The sequence below is a fragment of the Choristoneura fumiferana genome, chromosome 24 (assembly GCF_025370935.1).
Source record: "Choristoneura fumiferana chromosome 24, NRCan_CFum_1, whole genome shotgun sequence".
Classification (NCBI taxonomy): Eukaryota; Metazoa; Arthropoda; class Insecta; order Lepidoptera; family Tortricidae; genus Choristoneura; species Choristoneura fumiferana.
The window spans coordinates 9,010,111-9,031,220 of NC_133495.1; the positions used below are offsets into that span (position 1 = coordinate 9,010,111).

General features: G+C 37.8%; 1 protein-coding gene across 1 annotated transcript; it reads left to right on the plus strand.

Moving 5' to 3' along the window:
* The first annotated feature begins 1,645 nt into the window (after positions 1–1,645).
* On the plus strand, positions 1,646–19,586 carry LOC141441461 (facilitated trehalose transporter Tret1-like). The gene is made up of 7 exons (XM_074106211.1): positions 1,646–2,082; positions 7,804–8,009; positions 11,178–11,489; positions 11,915–12,047; positions 12,540–12,748; positions 13,193–13,381; positions 19,069–19,586. Exons 1-7 carry the CDS (start codon positions 1,995–1,997, stop codon positions 19,303–19,305), a joined length of 1,374 nt encoding a protein of 457 aa, XP_073962312.1. The 5' UTR covers positions 1,646–1,994; the 3' UTR covers positions 19,306–19,586.
* Positions 19,587–21,110: the final 1,524 nt, after the last annotated feature.

Consider the following 21,110-nt stretch of genomic DNA (forward strand, 5'->3'; position numbering starts at 1 on the left):
GAACTTTTGCTGTTATGTAAGTATTTCGTAAGTATTTATTTATACCTATAAAGGCACAAAACATGGCCTAAAAATGCATGAGATTTGGCAAACATACAATTGGAATTATGGAATACTCCTTGAGGATCGCAGAAGGTGCAAGAAGTTTTTTTTTTTAATTCGAATAGTAACCTACACTACAGAATAGATTTTTTTCTTCAACGGGAGCGAAGCCGCGGGATTAAGCCTAAGTAATTATATATACGAACTGAGAAAGCCTAAAAACTCTTCGTCAACTCTTTTCATGTTAGCAACTTATTCATAATTGATATTAGCAGCTTATGATTACTAATTCTTTACCAAAAGTCTTACCACAGAAATTGAGTGATGATGATGATGATAATTTAGCCTAGTAAACTCTGTATGATTTTTATTAACCTCTTTTGATAGAAAGAGCTTACACGAAGCACTGTTTATAAAAATATTAGGTATGTCTAAAGGCACGGTTACACATGCTTACTAGCATGCTTATAAGAATGCTTATGAGCATGTTCATGGACTGAAGCAAACGCGTTCACACTTGCTTATTACCTTTCCCCCTTCCACCCCGTCTCGAGCTTGCGACTAATAAGCATGCTCGATAGTAGCATGTCCTGTTCACACATGCTACTGGTTAGCATTTGCTCAAATAGTAGCATGCTTTCTTGCTACTAAAGAGCATGTGTAACAGTGTCTTAAGGGACTTTGGCCTTACGGATGCCCTTGATAAACTTGAATTGCCTGTGCATTTCTGTGCGTGTCGTACAAGGTGACTAAGAGGCCCTGGTGGCAGCGCTCTCTATTGCCAACTACGAATTCCAAAACTCCAGCTCTGCGGCGTGGAAGATAAGGACAAACCACCGCACTATTTTCCCAAGAAACTCGTCCTGTACATTTGCTACCGATTTGACCACATTAGCAAGAGTTAGTAACTACGAAAAAGTAACTATAAATATAACCTGAATAATAGCAAGACCATCAACCAAGACAAGAAACCGTGGTCAGAATCTTGGTAATTTCTCAATTTATCGTACACATATTATGAACACTTGAAAGGCGTTTGGCTCGTATTATAATATGCGAACAGTTATCCAAGACCCTGCTTCTAATTATCAATAAAATACTTATAGATTTTATAGGTCGTAGTAAAATTTTCGAGTAAAGTACAGTTGGTACAAAATTTTCGTGACTCGATAAAAAAATGTGAATATTACTCGAAGGAGTACCCCGATCGGGTAGCTAAGTGTCGCAATAGACTTTCGCTAGCTGGCGCTGTCTATTTGAGTGTGTGCGTGAGCTCCTAGTGTCCGTATACGGCCGCAATTGACGTTCAAAGTAAAGCACCTCGTTTGCGGCTTTGGCTAAATATTGCATTTCGAGTGTGGGGTCAAAAAATCGGTTACGCTTAGATACTCCCGCCATTAGTTTTTGGTGAAATAATTCTTCATAATTTACAAAAAAACCTGAAAAAAGGAACTATTGATAACAGCGCCATCTAACGGGACATTGCTCATGAGCTAACCAGGAGCAAACCCCTTAATGAAAAAGGACGTATCTAAAACTACTATCGTTGTTACGCTTCATACATCACGTTCCGTCTATTATTGACACAGATCTCCGAGTAATCTTTAGCGGCGGACGTCTAACTTATCTCAACGAGATAAAGTTCAAAATCCGATAAGAAAAACCCCGCATTCTACACCAAAAGAATCTCTTAAGATCTCAGTGTAATTATGCCTAAGAAACGCATTTGTCAACGCTATTTAGAGCTCAATAAAGTTAAGTTTCCATTGTAAATAAGTGCTGGGTCAGTGACAATGAAAACTGGATCCCATGTGTTAAGTATCAAGTGTTAATTTGCTTTAAACGGAGAAGGAAATAGTGCTGTGTGAATACAGTTATAAAGGACTATAAGAAGTTGGAAATTGTTCTTTCATTAGTTTATCTTAATAATTGTTGCTACTGTGATTCTAAAAATGGTGTATACAATAAACCAAAGTAATAGTGACTCGAGCGAAAACTGCAAAGGCAGTGTTTGGAAGGAGCTAGTGTTTGCGTTTGTGGGTAAGTCATTAAACTATCTCTTGTGAAATATTTCATATTTGAGATTTTCTTTATCTCTGTGTTCTGACTACGAAAACATTACGTATGCACGTGTTTGTGGCATTATAAACAGAAATAAATAAAATTTGCTGTACCCGATGGCTTGGAATACAGACGTTATTTGTTTAAGAATATTTTTATAATATTTTTTTTTTATTGAAATGTTATCAAATTTACAATTTTAAAACTGACACATCCAAATTAAAAAAAAAAAAAAAATTTAAATTAAATGATATAGCAAACAAAACCACACAATTACAAAAATAAAATAAATAAAAAGAATTTGGTTATTTTAAAGAAAAAAACAAATAATCAACCAAACAATGACAAAAAACCGGCCAAAAGTGTGTTAGATACTCCTGAAATAGGGTTCCAAAGCCATTACGAAAAAATAAGTACTTAGTATTTTTCCAAGGATTTTGTATTTTGTACGGAATATTCCAAGTTTAAGTATATTTTATACCTTAGGCTGCTATTTACTCTTAAACTACTAATAATTCTCAAGAAAACTTAACCATTATAGTTTTCCTTGTAAGTTTGATATATTTACTACCATCCTGATTTTTTTTTCCACCCACCGGTTAAGATTTAAGAGGGGGGGGACGCTCATTTTAATGAAAATTTGCACTTTAAAGTTGAATGTTTTGCAAACAAATCACTGAATCAGAAAATCAACCCCCTAATGGTTTTAAAAGACCTATCCAACGATACCCCACACTACAAGGTTGGACGAGAAAAAAAAACACCCCCACTTTACGTCCATGGGAGGTACTCTAGACATTTTTTTTTTTAATTTTGTAGCATTTTGTCGGCATAGTTTACATATATATTCGTGCAAAATTACAGCTTTCTAGCATTGATAGTCCCTGAGCAAAGCCGCGGACGGACAGACAGACATGGCGAAACTATAAGGGTTCCGTTTTTGCCATTTAGGCTACGGAACCCTAAAACCAATGTCATGTTTTTATAATTGAACTAAGTATATTATTCAACTAGTACTCACATTTACAATTTAACTAGGATTATTCTAGACTTATCTATAGTACTAGCAATAAATGTAACTTTTCATTGAGATTGATCGTAAATAGTGTCATAACAAGCAAATATAAGCCTTATAGTCAAACGCGCGGGCTCTTGCCATCGCTTTCTGTCACCATCTTACACCGTTAGACAGAAAGAAATAATGAATGCGGACAGCAAGCGTCCACGCGTTAGATAATACCCTGAATAAAACCCAAGGCCTTTTCTCTTGCATTACAGCCCGAGGAACGTAATGGTTTAATGTCGCACCATAATAGTTCTCGTCAAGGTATGATACAGGTTCAAGTAAAGCAGTTACTAACCTTAACACAAATTAAAAATTCAAATTTCATTAACATTGAAATTTTATTGCAATTTTACCTTTTTTTTTTATTCGACTAGATGGCAAATGAGCTAGTGGGTCTCCTGATGGTAAGAGATCACCACCGCCCATAAATATCTGCAACACCAGGGGTATTGCAGACGCGTTGCCAACCTAGAGACCTAAGATGGGATACCTCACGTGCCAGTAATTTCACCGGCTGTCTTACTCTCCACGCCGAAACACAACAGTGCAAGCTCTGCTGCTTCACGGCAGGATTAGCGAGCAAGATGGTGGTAGCAATCCGGGCGGACCTTGCACAAGGTCGTACCACCTTCGTCTTTCTCCTTCGTTTTTCGTCTCTTTATTTTGCTTCAACACTGAAATAATAGTTTTTAGTGACAGATTAAAAGAAATATTATAGAAATTGTGTATTTTTTTAGCCTGTAATGTCCCAGTGATGGGCAAAGGCCTCTCTTTTGGATTTTCAACTCGCCTGTCGGCACTTATGTCTTGCAATAACGCAATCATTGATTTCATTTTAAATCCGTCTTGGGTAATTAAAATATCGGTTTACTATCAATTTGGCAGTTCAGTTCAGTTAACTGTCGTCCTGTCCCAAATAGAATCCCTAGCGTAAAGACTGATTAAAGTGTTAACGCCCAAAATGAATATAATTTTGCTCCCGAGTGACTCATACAACTTTTCACACCGAGCATTAAGAAACTTGAAAAAAAAAATCAAATATTATTAAAGAACAACCAGCGTCAAAAATGGCGTGGCTTTAAAATTATCAACTTCAGAAAATGGCATTTGCAGTAAAAGACTTAGAAAAGCCTTGAACAGAAAAGTTGAACTTTGCTCCCTCTCGTCAGGGAGGAAAAGTTACTTGATTTCACAATCAATTTCTCACATCTCTCAGTCACACGGTATAATACGAGGTTAGAAAGAGACGGTGAAAGCGATCGCGACCGTCAGCGCGTTAGACAATACGGCCTCGGAGTATCTAGCTACATTTTGGGGCTGTTTCACCACCCATTGATTAATTTTAACTGGTCTCCATCTATTCGAATAAAAAAAACAGAGAGGGCATCACATTTATCCGTCAAATAGTTTTAATCAATGGATGGTGGTTTGGCTAGAGGAATAAAAAATTTGTTTCTTGACTTGATTGCTACCCGTAGTACGTTGGAAGACAACTAAATTAGCCCTAAATGTGCCTTCTATGGTCAGACGAATTCGCCTAATGCTGTAAGTGGCCGGAATTGCCTCAAATTGGTTCTGCAGGTTACTGTCAATTTGCTCAATGAAATTGTCAAATGTGGCAGCAAGTACATGAAGTGTACCTGCTTTTTTCAACTTTATCTATAAAGGTCTCTTCCCGCTACCGTATCATACCATGACCGTTATAGGAACATAAGGCAGTTGTCTCACCGCCGGCGAGGAAACGATTGGCTATCGACTATTTTAACGCTCAAGAAACGAACAAAAGATATAAGTTCCTGTGTGAGTAAAAGATACATATATATTAATAGTTGATCGCTGGCGGTTCACACTGCGGGCGAGAACTCGCTCTTACATCTTTTGTCGCTGCGACAAGAGCTATAAAACTCGCTGAGCTATAAAACTAGCTCAGCAATACCCGGCTCGAGCGAGTGGAGCGAGTAATCGCCCGTCGTGCTCGAACACTCGCTTTTCACTGCTTTTTCACTCGTTTCTAGTTACTCGCTCTGCTCGCTTCTCGCTCGTCGTCGGCGGTGGGACAAGTGCCTAATAGGGACTCGCGCATTGGGGGTCCCGGTGAAAAATTGTAGGTATCTAGTTAGTACAGTCGCCTGCACCAATGACATAACAAAGCGTGAGCAAATATCTCATCATCACCCCCGCCGATACACGTCCCACTGCTGGGAACAAGCCTCCTCTCGGAATGAGAGGGCTTGGGCAGTAGTTTCCACGCGGGCCAGTGTGGATTGGGAACTTCACACACACCATTAAATTGCTTCGCAGGTTTGTGCAGGTTTCCTCACGATGTTTGCCTTCACCGTAAAGCTCGTGGTGAATTTCAAATGCATGAATTTCGAAAAACTCAGAGGCGCGAGCCGGGGTTTGAACCCACGATTCTCTGCTTGAGAGGCCAGGTCAAACCACTCGGCCGCCACGGCTTTTTTTTCGAAAATATCTGATACGACTCTATTCCTTGGGCCGGTAAGACGAGTCAGAAAATTTTGCACACAGTATTAATACTGACTTTATTAGTCAAAGAAACTGAATCGCGTACCAGGCCTTGCCAGGTATTGCAGGTGGTAGGACCTTGTGCAAGGTCCGCCCGGATTGCTACCACCATCTTGCTCGCTAATTCTGCCGTGAAGCAGCGTGCTTGCACTGTTGTGTTTCGGCGTGGAGCGTAAGACAGCTGGTTTCTGGCACTTGAGGTATCCCACCATAGGTTGGCAACGCATCTGCAATTCACCTGGTGTTGCATATGTTTATGGGCGGTGGTGATCTCTTACCATCGGGAGACCCACTTGATCGTATGCCATCTAGTCGAATAAAAAAAAAACATTAGCACAAAGGTTCCATTCTGGTACGCGGATCAGTTTCTTTGACTGTACAACATACAGCCGTGTAGATAGTAGATACATTTACGACGTCGAATGCGTTCTAAAATTAACTTTTAACCGGCGTTCAGATCCGTTCCTTCATCTAACGGTACAAGGCCGGACCTTGTAGACGGCCAACCATTGGGCATTTTTTTTCATTATTTCATTATGAAATATGGCGCTACGTTATAAACGTTGATGTTTATATTGGAGTAAATATTTTTTTAATGATTTAAATAATAGTTTGTAGGTAGGTACAGTCTAAGAAGTTGGATTACATACCAAGGAATTCTTTCACAATGAGTTCTTTGGCAGAACTTTGCAATGTCCAAATTACCTTATCTCCTGCTTACTGTCTGGTGCCCGATTTTACAAGCTATGTATGTACCAAATCTTGCATCTAAATTTTGACTTTCCTCTTCCAGTGGTCAGATTGACTTAAAATTTGACACACTTATGTGAATTTGGTGACAATGCAATAATCAGGCAGTGACATCCTGGTAGTCCAGCTGAGATCATCTCTGCAAGACGGAACTCCTCAATGGTTAATAGCATCGATTTGAAATTTGGTACGGATACGTAGTTTAGATGACAATGCAAGTAGAGACAGCAAAATTGCTTGTATGAAATTTTTAACAAAAACTTATTGATGTACGGGTATGTTATTGTACTTATTACAAACCCGTATATAAATACAAATACGTATACTGTATTCAATACGATACAAATAATCTTTATTGAACACCTCAAATCAATACAGACTAAAATCTAAAATTAAAAATAAAACAAGATAGAACAGTAGATGATCTTATCGATTAGGAGCGATGTCTTTCAGACAGCCATTTAGATACGGAAACAAATACAAAGAGACTAAAAAAAGTAAAATAGACAGATTGATGATCTGATAAATGAAGATGCAGAAAACGCTAGAGGTTAATATGACTTTTGAATAACTCAATAATACAAGTTCATGCCGTGATGGCCGAGTGGTTTGACCTATGGCCTCTCAAGCAGAGGATCGTGGGTTCAAACCCAGGCTCGCACCTCTGAGTTTTTCGAAATTCATGTGCGGAATTACATTTGAAATTTCGTGAGGAAACCTGCACAAGCCTGCGAAGCAATTCAATGGTGTGTGTGAAGTTCCCAATCATTTATTATGCTGTTAATTTTATATCAACAGGCAAACCCATTTGCTTTCTAAAATATTCAGCAATAACATTTACTGACAATGTATTTTAATTATTTACTGTCTGTGTTTATTCTTTTTAAAAATTGTAACTGCTGAATAAATAAGTATTCTTGCGTAATTATTATTTCATTTCATATTTTTCTGAAATTATTAATTCAACTGTGATATTTTCGAAATTTACGTCCGAAATTTTATTTGTAATTTCTCAAGCCTTTCGGCGACGGAAAATATTACTGAACTAAAAGAATTTCCTTGAAGGAATCCTTCTTCTTAATTTTTTAATACCTTTTTGCTATGCTACGCTACTTTGTCACGAATAAATGATTTCTATTTCTATTTACATACATCATTTCTAAACTTAGAGAATAGCAGCTGTTGCATATATTGCAATAGAGCTTTGCTTCAAACAATACTACGCTTCTACACTTATACACGTTTTCCCAGAGATATGATCAAGCTATTTAGAGTGATTGTTTACCTACCCTGAAAAACCTCCAATGGCAAATTTAATTAAAATCTTCTGTCCCTAACCAGACCATTTTTTTTTTCAGCCAGCATTCCCTTCTTCACACAAGGCATCGAATCAACCACCCTCACGTCGACGGCCCACGCTGGCCACTTCACGTCACAGAACCATGTGCCGTGGAGCACGACGACTTACATCCTGGCTGCGATGGCATCGGCTCCAATATTCTGTTATGTGATTGAGAGATTTGGGAGGAAAGTTGGCATTTTCATCATCAGTTTGGTGCAAGGAGTAAGTTTACTGCTACATGGATTTGTCATTTCTTTAACTTTGTATTTACTAGCTAAGATAAGCTATGAAAGCCATCTTAGAGCGCTCATCGAATAATTAGAAGTTGAAGTGGTCTTTATCATCATCATGTCAGCCGAAAGACGTCCACTGCTGGACAGGTCTATATTGACTGGTAGAGTATTGTTAGTCATAATGTAATGTTTGACATAATTCTTTTTTTCTCTGAAACCATTTAATTTTCAGAATTGTTATAAAACAAACCTAACCTAACCTATAGAGTTCTACAGGATAACCATTTAAAAAAATATGAAAAATGTACGGTTTCAGCAGGAAAAAAAATTATGACTACTTAACAGTAATTATGACAAACATTATATTATGACTTATAAAATTATGGCAGTCGAAAGGATTCCCTGCTGGACATAGGCCTCCCCCAGGGCTCTCCACTAAGACCGGTCTTGTGCTTTCCGCATCCACCGCGATCCCGCGATCTTAACCAGGTCGTCGCTCCATCTTGTTGGAGGCCTACTGACAGCTCGTCTCCTGGTCCGCGGACGCCATTCGAGCACCTTCTGACCCCATCGGCCATCAGTCCTGCGAGCAACGAGTCCCGCCCACTGCAACTTCAGTGGTCGCCATGGCCAAAATCGGCCGGATCATCATAATCATCAATTTTGTACTTAGCTTCACCTAAACTATATATGTATCATGTATATATGACGCATTAGAAGACCTATATGCCAAACGCTTTATTATAAAAACCCGTCCGAGACCTTCCTACACTTATACAATACATTATAATGATAGTGGTCAATTAGATTGCGCGCCTCGTAATAGGACCTTTAAAAGAAAGTTTGGCTTTGCCAGCCATATTCGGGCACATAATAAACAAGCTTAAAGGTTCGCCTTTGTCGGACACACACACAAAACATGGAGGACATCATCATCATCATCACGTATGCTCTTTTTTTATTTATTTGATTGGATGGCAAACGAGCAAGTGGGTCTCCTGATGGTAAGAGATCACCACAGTGTCAGTGTGTCTGAACCCACAGACACCTGCAACACCAGGGGGATTGCAGATACGTTGCCGACCTCTCTAGGTTAAGCCTAAGATGGGATCAAGTGCCAGTAATTTCACCGGCTGTCTTACTCTCCACGCCGAAACGCAACAGTGCAAGCCCTGCTGCTTCACGGCAGGATTAGCGAGCAAGATGGTGGTAGCCATCCGGGCGGACCTTGCACAAGGTCCTACCACCTGCATTAATTATAATCAGATTTTAGCGATGTTTCAACCAGATTGTAGCGGCCGTGGCATTGTATCTAATTTTTTAGAACCTAAATTGACCATAAAAGTGACCAATTACATTACTGAAATATTTTTGAAGCAGGAAACCCTTTATTTCTCGTACATAACCAATAACCATCTTACTTAACCAGCACTGGTATTGGCCGAATAATTTCCTAATTTAATAAGGTTCTGGCGCTACGCTGATGTTTTTTTTATGGTATAGGGGGAAACGAGCAAACGTATCGCCTGATGGTAAACGATTACCGTCGCCCATGGACACCTGCACCACCAGAAGAGTCACAAGTGCGTTGCCGGCTTTTTAGATAGGAGAACGCTCTTTTTTTGAAAGCTTGAAGGTGATGTGGTCTTAACTTGTACCTATCTACCTAAATTGACAGTAAAAGTGACGAATTCCATTTACGAAATCTTCTTGATGAAGAAAATATTTGGCCCCTTTCAGTGCTGGTTATGTGATATGGTTACGTACGAGGAACAAGGTTAAATTACACGTATACGTTGTTTTTAGCCAACTTCAACAAACGAGGAGGTTATTGACAATTAAATTTTCTGATTATGTCTTCTGAAGTTCCCCAAAATAAGGGATAACTTAAAAAGGACATTTTGCAAAGATATTAAGGTAGCTCTCACTAAATTGAATTTGATGTTTATTAAGAACATACTGAACTTGATCCCAGTTTATGAACTAGGTACGTCAAATGCTGAACATAATTTGAGTTTAGAACTTGTCTTGTTCTTGATTGCACGTCAAAACTTGAGAACACAATTTCGTGGGTTAATTATTGCGTTCACATTCCTCAAATATAGTTCGAGAATATTGAACTATATTATATTCAAACAGTGGAACAAAAAGTGGAATTAGCAAAAACATTTTAAAAAGATTGTATCAAAAATGATATTTTCAACAGAAACTTATTTAAAAACACAAAAGTATCCACATAATAATATTACCCAGTTGTTTTAGTCGAAATTATTTTTTATTTTATTTCTTTTCGACCTTACAACTTCACATACATGAAACAGCGTATATTTTTTATACGAAAAGACCAGACGTTGGTTTTAGTGCCGTGAAGCAATATTGCAACAAATTTCTAGTTCAGCACTTAGATCCTAATTAATTTTAGAAAACAAAGGAGGGGTGTTTTTAGGAATGACGCCTGTGTCTATTTGACTATCTGTGGCTTCGTAGCTTCCAAGCGGATGAATCGATTTCAACTCGGTTTTTTACGTGAAATTATTTTCCTTCCGGTGGTTCCTAGCTATGTTTGATAATAAGTTTCTGTTAATAATTTCAGTTTTAATACAAGTTTTTTTGCTGGCTGTACTTTTTGTTGACTGTAAACTGTATATCCGTACTAAATTTCAAGTCGGTCTGCGGTCTGCGGAGACGATCCTGGCAGGATCACCAAAATGTCACTACCAGATTATTGTATCGTCACCAAATTTACATATTAAGTATGCCAAATTTAAAGTCCATGGGACCGCTGGAAGTGGGTCAAATTTAGCTTCCAAGATTTGACCCAAAAAAATAAATAAACAGGGCAAGCTAAAGAAAAGCTTGTAATAAAAATCGGTTCAGCTGTGTTTAAAATATCGAAAACTTTGAAATTTAAATGTCGTGAGTTTACAATTTTCCTAAATTGGTTATTATGTTATAAATAAAAATTATAATGTGACAGTCAGTCTAGTTGTTTTTTTCTGAAGCAGAAACGGTCGAATATACCATTGTCAAAATAAGTCCAATGTTTTCTATGTTTTGCCAGCCATGTTGACCTGGTTTATTTTGATCCGTGACCTATGACTTAATTTAGATGCATGTTGTAAATTGGCCCAGCTTTATAAATTTTATATTTTTCCAGATCTCCTGTATACCCCTTCTGTTAGACATCAGCGAAATCAACATATTAGTTCTTCACACTCTAGCGGGCATAACAACAGGAGGTCTGTTCACTGTATTCCCGACTTACATCAGAGAGATCAGTTCCACATCGACTAGAGGTTTAGCTTTATCGTTGATGATGCCAATGACGGCAGGAGGGTACATGATGAATTTGGTGATGGGGTTGGAAGAGTTGACGTTTCTGATGGTGGCGCTGGTTGCTGTTCAGATGATGATGGTGTTTTGTTTGTTGGAGTCACCGAGCTATTTAGTGATGATTAAGAAATACGAGGTGAGTTGGATTTAAGTGCAAAAAGGGGTTTGTTTTTGAGAAGTACTGAGTCATTATACTGTAAACAAAATCTATTGTATATGTATAAAAGGTTGTCGTGGTAGTCTAGTAGCGTGAACTAAGGCCTTTCATGCAGAGGGTCGAAAATTCGAGAGCGGGCTCACTGCTAAGTATTTCAGAATTTATGTGCATTTATCATGAGTAAAAAAAAAACATCCTAAAGAAACCCGCTTATACAAAGAAAAAAATCAATGATGTGTGTAAAATTCTCAAATCGCACTAAATTTACGTGGGAAATCTAGCAAAATTATTTCCTGCATCATATGTAAATAAAGAACACAAGGTATTACAGTTAAAAAAAGTGTGTATATATGTTAAGAATTTGTGAAGGTTTCTGTATTCTAATGTAAACTATTATTTTTCAGTGTGCCAAATTCAGCATAGCGCATCTTAAATGTCTTCCTCCTGAGCATCCAACAGTTTTGGACAACGTTACTAAACTAAAGGAGGAAAGTGACCGAGCAAGAGCGAAAGGCAATTTGCATTTAGTCACAATATGTAAGTAACCAGAATCATTATTAGACTTGAAAAGTAATTTGTATTTTCATAATGATATTTGGGAGACAGGCTATTGTATTAAGACTACACACCTCAAAAAAGTCATGGGATACTCATTATCCCAAAACATATTTGATGTTTAGACTCGGTAGTAATATGCCTATATCGAAATTTTCAAAAATGTCTGGGGAAAAAAGTGGCTCCGAAGCGGTAACGTTTCGTGTGCTCTGCCTACCCTATTTGGGAATACAGGCGTGAAGTTTGTGTGTTTGTTTTGTGTCTAGATATAAAATTATCTCTAGGCAATTTTAATTAATGTACTAGTAGAAGCCAAAGTTCACAAAACTAGAGTGAAGATGTTAAATCAGATTCTACGTTTTGTCTGTGTCTACCAAAGGCAAAAGTGAAAATGAGAGATAAGGACAAACAAATATGAGGTAACACTTGTAAACAAGCTAAGCAAGCCAGTTTTTATCCTTTCTTGTTTTTCAGTGAAGAATCCAATATGGCGTGACGCTACGAAAATAGGGTTAGTTCTCCAAAGTACTATGATACTGGGTGGTAGCATAGTATTCTTGGACCAGAACAAAGCCCTGGAACAGTTGAAACTGACCGAAGATCCTGATAGACTGCTGGCACTGACATGCTTTTTCGCGGGCAGTTTAGTTTGCACTGCTGTTATACGGGTCATGGAAAGAAGAGTAAGTTTATACAATACATCTATTAGTTCGTTTATTCAATACATCATAATATATGATTATATAGTGCTAGCGGTACACCCCGAAATTCAGTAAAAAGCTACACATGGTGTTAAAAGCATGAAAATTAAGGCTATAAGAATTAATTTGACCCGTAGCACGAAAAAAAAGGAGAGGAGATATGACGTCATCTTTTTTTTGTATGGAAAAAAATCTAAATACGAACTGAAATATAGATGCATAGAAAAACCAGAAAAATAAAACCAGCGCTGGGAATCGAACCCAGGTCTTCAGCATTCCGTGCCGCGTGCTATACCGCTACACCACCGCTGCTCCAGTTGCTTTGGCTGGAAGCAGCCTGCATCCACCGTGGACCCGTAGCTTCAACCAGAGTCCCGAGTTCAAAGTTCCTTCAACTGTGATGAAACATTTTATTTTCCTTTCCAGTATCTATTGAGTGCAGCATACTTCCTTATGGTGATATCCATGGGGGTTTTAGCGGTGTACACACAAGCTGATTTGACTGTGACGTCGCTGCGTTGGGTTCCAGTGGCAGCACTAGGGGTTTTGGTGTTCGGCTACGGGGTCGCTTGGGGTCTCCCCACCATTGTCATTGTAGAACTCTTCAACTTTGAGGTAAGAGATAAAACAAGCAAGCAAGAGGTAAAACTAGCTTTTGCCCGCGACTATGTACGCGTATTTCTATTGTAAATTTTGCATTTTCCTGGAGAAAAAGCAGCCTTTTTCAATCAAGAATAGTGTAAAGCTTTCTATTGGTAAAATAATTATTTAAAACAGCTAAGTAGTTTCAGAGATTACCCCCAACAAACAAAGAAACAAGCAAAGTTGAGATATTTTCGTATTTTTCGATATGGGATTTTCTAGAAATCTTTCCCAAGACTTCTGTATTATTTTAGGTCCATCTATGCTAAATGACTACTGCACTACTACAGTCAGTACTGTTCACGTAGGGTTAGGTAATTATAAATAAATTGTGTTACGTAATGAGTTGATTGGTTTGCCGTAAGGAGGGTATTTAATGTTTGTTTTCGTCAGCAGCCAGGGTCATATCAGATAAACACATTGTCATTAAAATGTAACAATCATATAAAGTATTTTGTGTGTGCCATCAACTTTTGAGGAGTTCCCTTCTACGAAGACGATCCTGGCCAGGATGAGCACGATGTCACTGCTAAATTATTGTATTGCTACCAGATTAACATTAGTTTGCCAAATTTCCAGTCCCTTGTGCATTTTCTTATTCAGTTACAGCCTTATTCATAAAAAATCCTTAATTGAGGTTTGATCGGTCTGTTACTTAGCAGACTGATTAAGCTTGTTAGACGGTTGTCAAGAAGTATGATTCATAAACGCTTGCTAGCAGTCTGCTAGTTGTTGAGCTGCTGATAGACGGATTAGACGCGTTATGTTGGCCACCTTGACAAATCAAAGACAAAAAATGGTCTAATCGATAATTAAAAAAAAAATTGACAGCAGTGACAGTAAATTACCAGGAAAAAAATAAAAAGCGAGATGTTTGTTTTCCCGCCATTTCCGATCCGCATGTTTATGTTGTGCAAAAACCCGTAATTATGTTAATCATCCCTTTTTTTTTTCATATTTATTGTTAATTTATTGTTGCTAATTTAGAGGATTTTTAAATACAAATTCCTGAAAATAAATTTTCCTGTTTTTTTTTTAATCTGCGTAGCCCTGCCTTCACTATAAATATCTTCGGTACCTATGGTTTTTTGCTCTAGTCAAATTCAGCTGTTCAAACTTGTGGCGGCCATTTTGTGACTTAGCAGAGAGATAAAGGAGGGTCTACGGTCCTCTAACTTTAGCAGAGCCTTGATCGACTGATTAGCGCTAACAGGCGTTTATGAATCATGTTTTTTAGCATCGGGCCTTCAAGGAGCCTTCAAGGAGGCTCTAACTTTTTATGAATAAGGCTGTTAGTATATAAAATCCTCTTTATTCGTTTTATCCCGTGGGATTTTTGGAAAAAAAATTGCAATTTATTATATTATCTACCTGCATGCCAAATTTGAAGTATAATATTTATGGCCACGTTGAAGCGAAAATATAAATCCCATTTATTCCCTATCCCGTGGGAATTTGGATAAATCCTGAAAATAGTTTTTAGCTGTTAGTATTACTTTTCTAATAATTAAAGATACGGAAATGTTTTGAAAAGAAAATGTATATCCCATTTATTCCCTATCCCGTGGGAATTTCTAAAAATCCTTTCTTAGTGCTTACTTACATCATAAAAGGAACCCCTGTACCAAATTTCAAGTTTCTAAGCCCAGCGGTTTGGGCTGTGCGTTAATATATAACCCAGTGAGCCAGTTTGGCCTTTTGTATAGATAAGGAAGAACAAAACCAGTAGCACAATATTTTTTTGTGCAAAGTATACTTTTTTTTGAGTTGCGACAAGTATCCGTTAAGCCACCTTTTAAAAAAAATATTTTTATGTAAAATTTTAACGCTTAGCGCCATCTTTTGGCCAGTAGCTGAACTATTAGCCCAGATACCAGGAGGTAGATACAAAAATGAAGCGCAAAGATAATAAGCTAGTGTATAAATGTATTTTTTTTTCTTTCTTACTTTCTTTAGTGTCCTAAAAAACTAATTAGTACGTCAGTTACATCAGAAAATTTTCGATACACATTTTTTCTTTCGTTAATTAAACACAAAATGATAAAGATAAAGCCAGTTACAGTTCCGCGTGACGTCACGCCATCTGACACTTTACTTCCGAAGCTCTGCATCTTTTCAAAGAAAAATAAACTTTTGTCTATCAAACAAAAACTGACAAAGATGAAACACATCAAAGCTTAGGAGTGGGGGTTATCCCTCGTTCTAATCGCAAACGCACAAACTTGTGTAAATGTCATGTCTCAAGGATTACTCGTCACCCGCTAAAGCAGGCATAAGTGCTATAGCACCATTAAATTTGCGTTAAATAATCGTTATAATATCTTAAGGGTTTAGGTATACAGAGGGAGATAGCGTCAGCAATAACGAAGCCAGAGGATTTAACAGCTAAGTCAGTTATTTTACGGAACATTAGGGGTTATTATTAAATTAAACTAGCCTGCACACGGTTACATTGACATAACTTAATAACTATTATTCAATTTAGATTATTAATTTATATTACAAAATTAATTGTCTTATTAGTGAATTTATTTAATAAGTTAATATTTGCATGCCAATGTGTGTGTGTCTGTGTGTGTGTGTGTGTGTGTGTGCGTGCGTGCGTGCGTGCGTGCGTGCGTGCGTGCGTGCGTGTATGCGTGTGTGCGTGCGCGTGTGTGTGTGTGTGCGTGCGTTTGTGCGTGTGTGCGTGCGTGCGTGCGTGCGTGCGTGCGTGCGTGCGTGTGTGCGTGTGTGCGTGCGTGTGTGTGTGTGTGTGTGTGTGTGTGTGTGTGTGTGTGTGTGTGTGTGTGTGTGATTCACTTTTTGTGGTTCCGTAGCCAAAATGGCAAAATCGGAACCCTTATAGTGTCGCCATGTCCGTCTGTCTGTCTGTCCGTCCGCGGCTTTGCTCAGGGACTATCAATGCTAGAAAGCTGTAATTTTGCACGAATATTATATGTAAAGTATGCCGACAAAATCGTACAATAAAAACATTAAAAAAAAAATTAGGGTTTGGGGTATTGTTTGATAGGTCTTTTAAAACCATTAGGGGGTTGCTAAAACGATTTTTCAATTTAGTGATTTGTTTGCAAAATATTCAACTTTATGTGCAAATTTTCAATAAAATCGAGCGTCCTCCCCCTCTAAAATCTAAACGGGTGGATGGAAAAATTTGGAAAAATTCAGGACGGTAGTAAGTATATCAAACTTACAAGGAAAACTATAACGATTAAGTTTTCTTGAGAATTATTAGTAGTTTAAGAGTAAATAGCAGCCTAAGGTATAAAATATACCTAAACTTGGAATATTCCGTACAAAATCCTTAGAAAAATATTACTTAATTTTTTCGTAATAGCTACGGAACCCTATTTCGGCCGTGTCCGACACGCTCTTCGCCGGTTTATATAGTTTGCAGTGAATGTCGCAGTTTTCCTTCGTTGGTGATATGAAACCCTCGGTGCGCGAGTCTGACTCACTTGGCCGGTTTCGTGATAGTCAAACTTCAGCGTGTAATAATCCAAGTGCTCCCGCTGTTCTCACCGTCACAAGAATGTTTCGCCATATGCGATGTTTCCCGATGTTCAGACAGAAAGATTGATGTCTCGCTGATGCGTGGATGGAACCGCTTTCATTATGTTTATGTTGAGCGCAATTGAGCGGTTATATGATAGTGAATTCGCTGAGATTGATAAGATGTTTGGGGAAGATACGGAATATATTGTGTAGGTTAGTAATATGTGCTATGAAGATTGATGTTAGAAGGGCAATGATTTTTGGGTTATGGAAAACTTATAGCTACCTGCGAATGATTTTTGTGAATTCTCGTTCCATAATGCAGATTTTTTGCAGATGGTAGGACCTTGTGCAAGGTCCGCCCGGATTGCTACCACCATCTTGCTCGCTAACCCTGCCGTGAAGCAGCAGTGCTTGCACTGTTGTGTTTCGGCGAGGATAGTAAGACAGCCGGTGAAATTACTGGCACTTGAGGTATCCCATCTTAGGCGTCTAGGTTGGCAACGCATCTGCAATCCCCTGGTGTTGCAGGTGTCTATGGGCGGTGGTGATCTCTTACCATCAGGAGACCCAGTTGCTCGTTTGCCATCCATTCGAATAAAAAAAAAGATTGATTTTATTTAAGGAACAATCAAATATTTAATTTAAAACTTTTAAAACGTTATAAATAAACTTTTAGGCTGCGTTTCCACCAGAGATGTGCAAGGATGTATTTTTTTAACCAATAGAAACGCTTTATTTACGTATCCTCGCACAGCACAGCTCTAGTGGAAACAGCCGAGCGGAGTGGTACAAGTGCAACTTAGAGATCTTTAAAAAACGAGCCAATTAGTCGTTCAAATGGCCGGCAACACACCTGTGATACCCCTTGTGTTGCGGGTGTCTGTAGACTGCGGTGATTGCTTCCTATCAGGTGACCCGCATGGTTGTTTTCCCACTCTTACAGAAAAAAAACCTCTGGTTCTGAGAGAAGGGCTGTACACATTAGAGGGACGTACTTATATACCTAGTGTCATCCACGAAGACGCGTGATTTGACAAAATTAGCCATTAATGATATTGTAATAAGAACCACGGCACGCGTCATCGTGATTGACTCTACCTATAGATAGCTATAAGTACGTCCCACTGCTGTGTAGAGCCCTGAGATGGGGATGATGAATAAATGTTTAATTAATTATGATTTTAGACGACCGGATGGCTAAGTGGTTAGAGAACCTGACTACAAAGCTTGAGGACCCGGGTTCGATTCCCGGCCGGGGCAGATATTTGTATGAATAATACGAATGTTCGTTCTCGGGTCTTGGATGTTTAATATGTATTGTATTTAAGTATGTATTTTTCTGGTTACATATTTGAATATTTTAAATAAATACCTACGGTTAAAATGTCGATGTTCAAAATATCGAAAATTAAAATATCGATTGTATCACAATATCGAAAGTTGTTATACCTATGATAAAAATATCTAAGATTGAAATGTCGATTGATTAAAATATCGAATGAGTAAAAATATACTATCTAAGTTGAAAATGTCAACATATTTGAATGTCGAAAATTGAAATATATCGTACATACAAATCTGCTTTATTTATTGCTCATTTATCTTAATAGCATTTATTTTACATAATCTAGTCATTTTTAGTCTTTGTTGTGGTCACAGTTCTAACCTAACCAAACCAAATATTTTTGGTAATTCATGTTCAATAGGTTAGGTTAGGTTAGTATTGCGTCAAGGCGCGAAGCGCCTCAACTGAGCGGAATAGAAGCTCCGCGAAGCGGAGCTCCGTCCACCCTGTCACGTGATAGTTTATATACATAGGATATTCGATACTCTGTACTTCGATATTTTGGACTTCGATATTTATATCTTTCGATGTCACTTTTGTAGATAAATATATTTTCGATATATTGGACGTAAGTTATTTAACCATTCGTCAATATAAACTTTCGTTATTTCAATTTTCGATATTTCGATACAATCGATATTTTAATTTTCGATATTTTGAACATCATATTACCCGTAGGTATTTTAACTTTCGATATGTTCATCCGTTGCCTAGTATTCATAGTACAAGCTTTACTTAGTTTGGGACTAGGTCAATTGGTATCAATTATATTTATTTATGATATTTATTTATTTATTATTTATTTATATTGTTCCAGGTTCGAGCTCATCAGCTGGGTCTACTCTTCGTCTACTGTCAACTCATAAAGTTGGCACACGTACACTCCTTCCCTTACATCGAGGCCTACGTAGGCGTCTACACCTTATTTTATATATTCGCTGGTGTAAACTTGTTTGGTGCTGTGTACTGCTTGTTCCATATACCAGACTTGGAGAATAAAACAACTAGGCAAATAGAGAGACAGTTGAAACGGGTGCCGTTGTTAAAGATGTAATATGTTTGTACTACGACACTTTACATGGTATGTTAGGTGTATACACGAAGTATTACTGTATGAACACGAGTGTCACGCGTGTATAAACTGAGTGTAGCGTATATAAAGTTTCGTAGTTTATTTAAGTTTTATGATTGGTGATGTTTTATAGCATGACATGTAAATAGGTGGTTATAATGTATATTTTGTACAGAAAAAAAGGATTTAGTAATTCCAAATGTATTTGTTATCAAATTACTAATTAAATTAACGTGTAAATAAAATTATTTTTGACAAAAACTTATAAATATCTTTAATAACCTAATCAAGTTAGAAACATTTAAACACCCTCTTTTTTAAGCTTAAAGCTATTATGCCACAGATAAACATAGATATAAAAAGCCGTGGTGGCCTAGTGGTTTGACCTATGGCCTCTCAAGCAGAGAATCGTGGGTTCGAACCCCGGCTCGCACCTCGTGAGTTTTTGAAATACACGTGCGAAATACCTACGACATTTCATTTGAAATTTACCTCGAGCTAAGTGACGCGAATTAACGGTTAAGGAAAACATCGTGAGTAACTGATATCTAATTTAGCCAAACAAAGTCCCCTAATTACTTAAAACATTCAAAATACCAGCAAAAACGCTATCAATCTTTACCCGTTTCAAACCACGAAATTTGCGTAACACATGGCAACCCTTATGTGGCAAATATAATAAAATGTTTGCCCTTCGAGTGCGCGTGTTTGCCGAGCCTGAGCTGAAGATTACATCGGGGTTTGTTTGCGGGCAAACATCGCGTGTTAAATTGTCACTTTGGTCACATGATTGGAAAATGCGTTTTTTGGGGTTTACCTGCCCTTGAAATGTCGACAAACTTATAAACGAATATCGTTTCCTATTTTTTTATTTCGTCGAATATTCATTACCTCGAATGAGTACAATAAGTATTTTTAAATCACCGATTTTAAATTCCTGGATATATTATTTAATAGATGGTTTATTTGGCAGAACTTCATTTCATATTTTATATAATTTCATACTTTTTTGAATTAAATTTATTTTTGTTGGGGTCGCAGTTCTAACTTAACCTAACCTACTTTCCTGGTTCACAAACTCATAAGGCTTTCACCGTAAAAAGTAATCAGATCCAAGAAAAAGCCAACCCCCTTAAACCTGGCTTTACTAAGCTGAACGCCTAGGTTTTAAAGTGTGACCTGGCAGTTGTATTGCATAAGTATCATAAAATTGAAGACCTTTGACATAATTTTCTACCGTACATAAATGTCTCGGACCGTCTGGCCGATATTGCAAGAAATGAAGTTTGTCTTCATTTTCATTTTCATTAGTCTTAATTATTAATCAGTAAAAATAGACTAATTAAGTGATCGTATTTCTCTAGCATTTTTGGTGAAGTGCTAGGGTTGTAAGTTTTTTTTTTTTTTTTTTTTTTTATTTGACTGGATGGCAAACGAGCAAATGGGTCTCCTGATGGTAAGAGATCACCACCGCCCATAAACATCTGCAACACCAGGGGTATTGCAGACGCGTTGCCAACCTAGAGGCCTAAGATGGGATACCTCACGTGCCAGTAATTTCACCGGCTGTCTTACTCTCCACGCCGAAACACAACAGTGCAAGCACTGCTGCTTCACGGCAGGATTAGCGAGCAAGATGTTGGTAGCAATCCGGGCGGACCTTGCACAAGGTCCTACCACCTGCAAAAAAGTAGTGCCCAATATTAAATTATTTGAACCAGGAATCAAATAAAATCAAAAATAAAATATATATTTTTTAATTTTCGACAACAAACAAGTCAACTTCT

Excerpts from the sequence above, each read along its gene's own strand:
- LOC141441461 (XM_074106211.1), top strand. The coding sequence starts at position 1,995 with ATGGTGTATACAATAAACCAAAGTAATAGTGACTCGAGCGAAAACTGC. Across the intron at positions 11,490-11,914 it reads TGATGATTAAGAAATACGAG|TGTGCCAAATTCAGCATAGC; the intron begins GTGAGTTGGATT and ends ATTATTTTTCAG. Across the intron at positions 12,048-12,539 it reads TTTGCATTTAGTCACAATAT|TGAAGAATCCAATATGGCGT; the intron begins GTAAGTAACCAG and ends CTTGTTTTTCAG.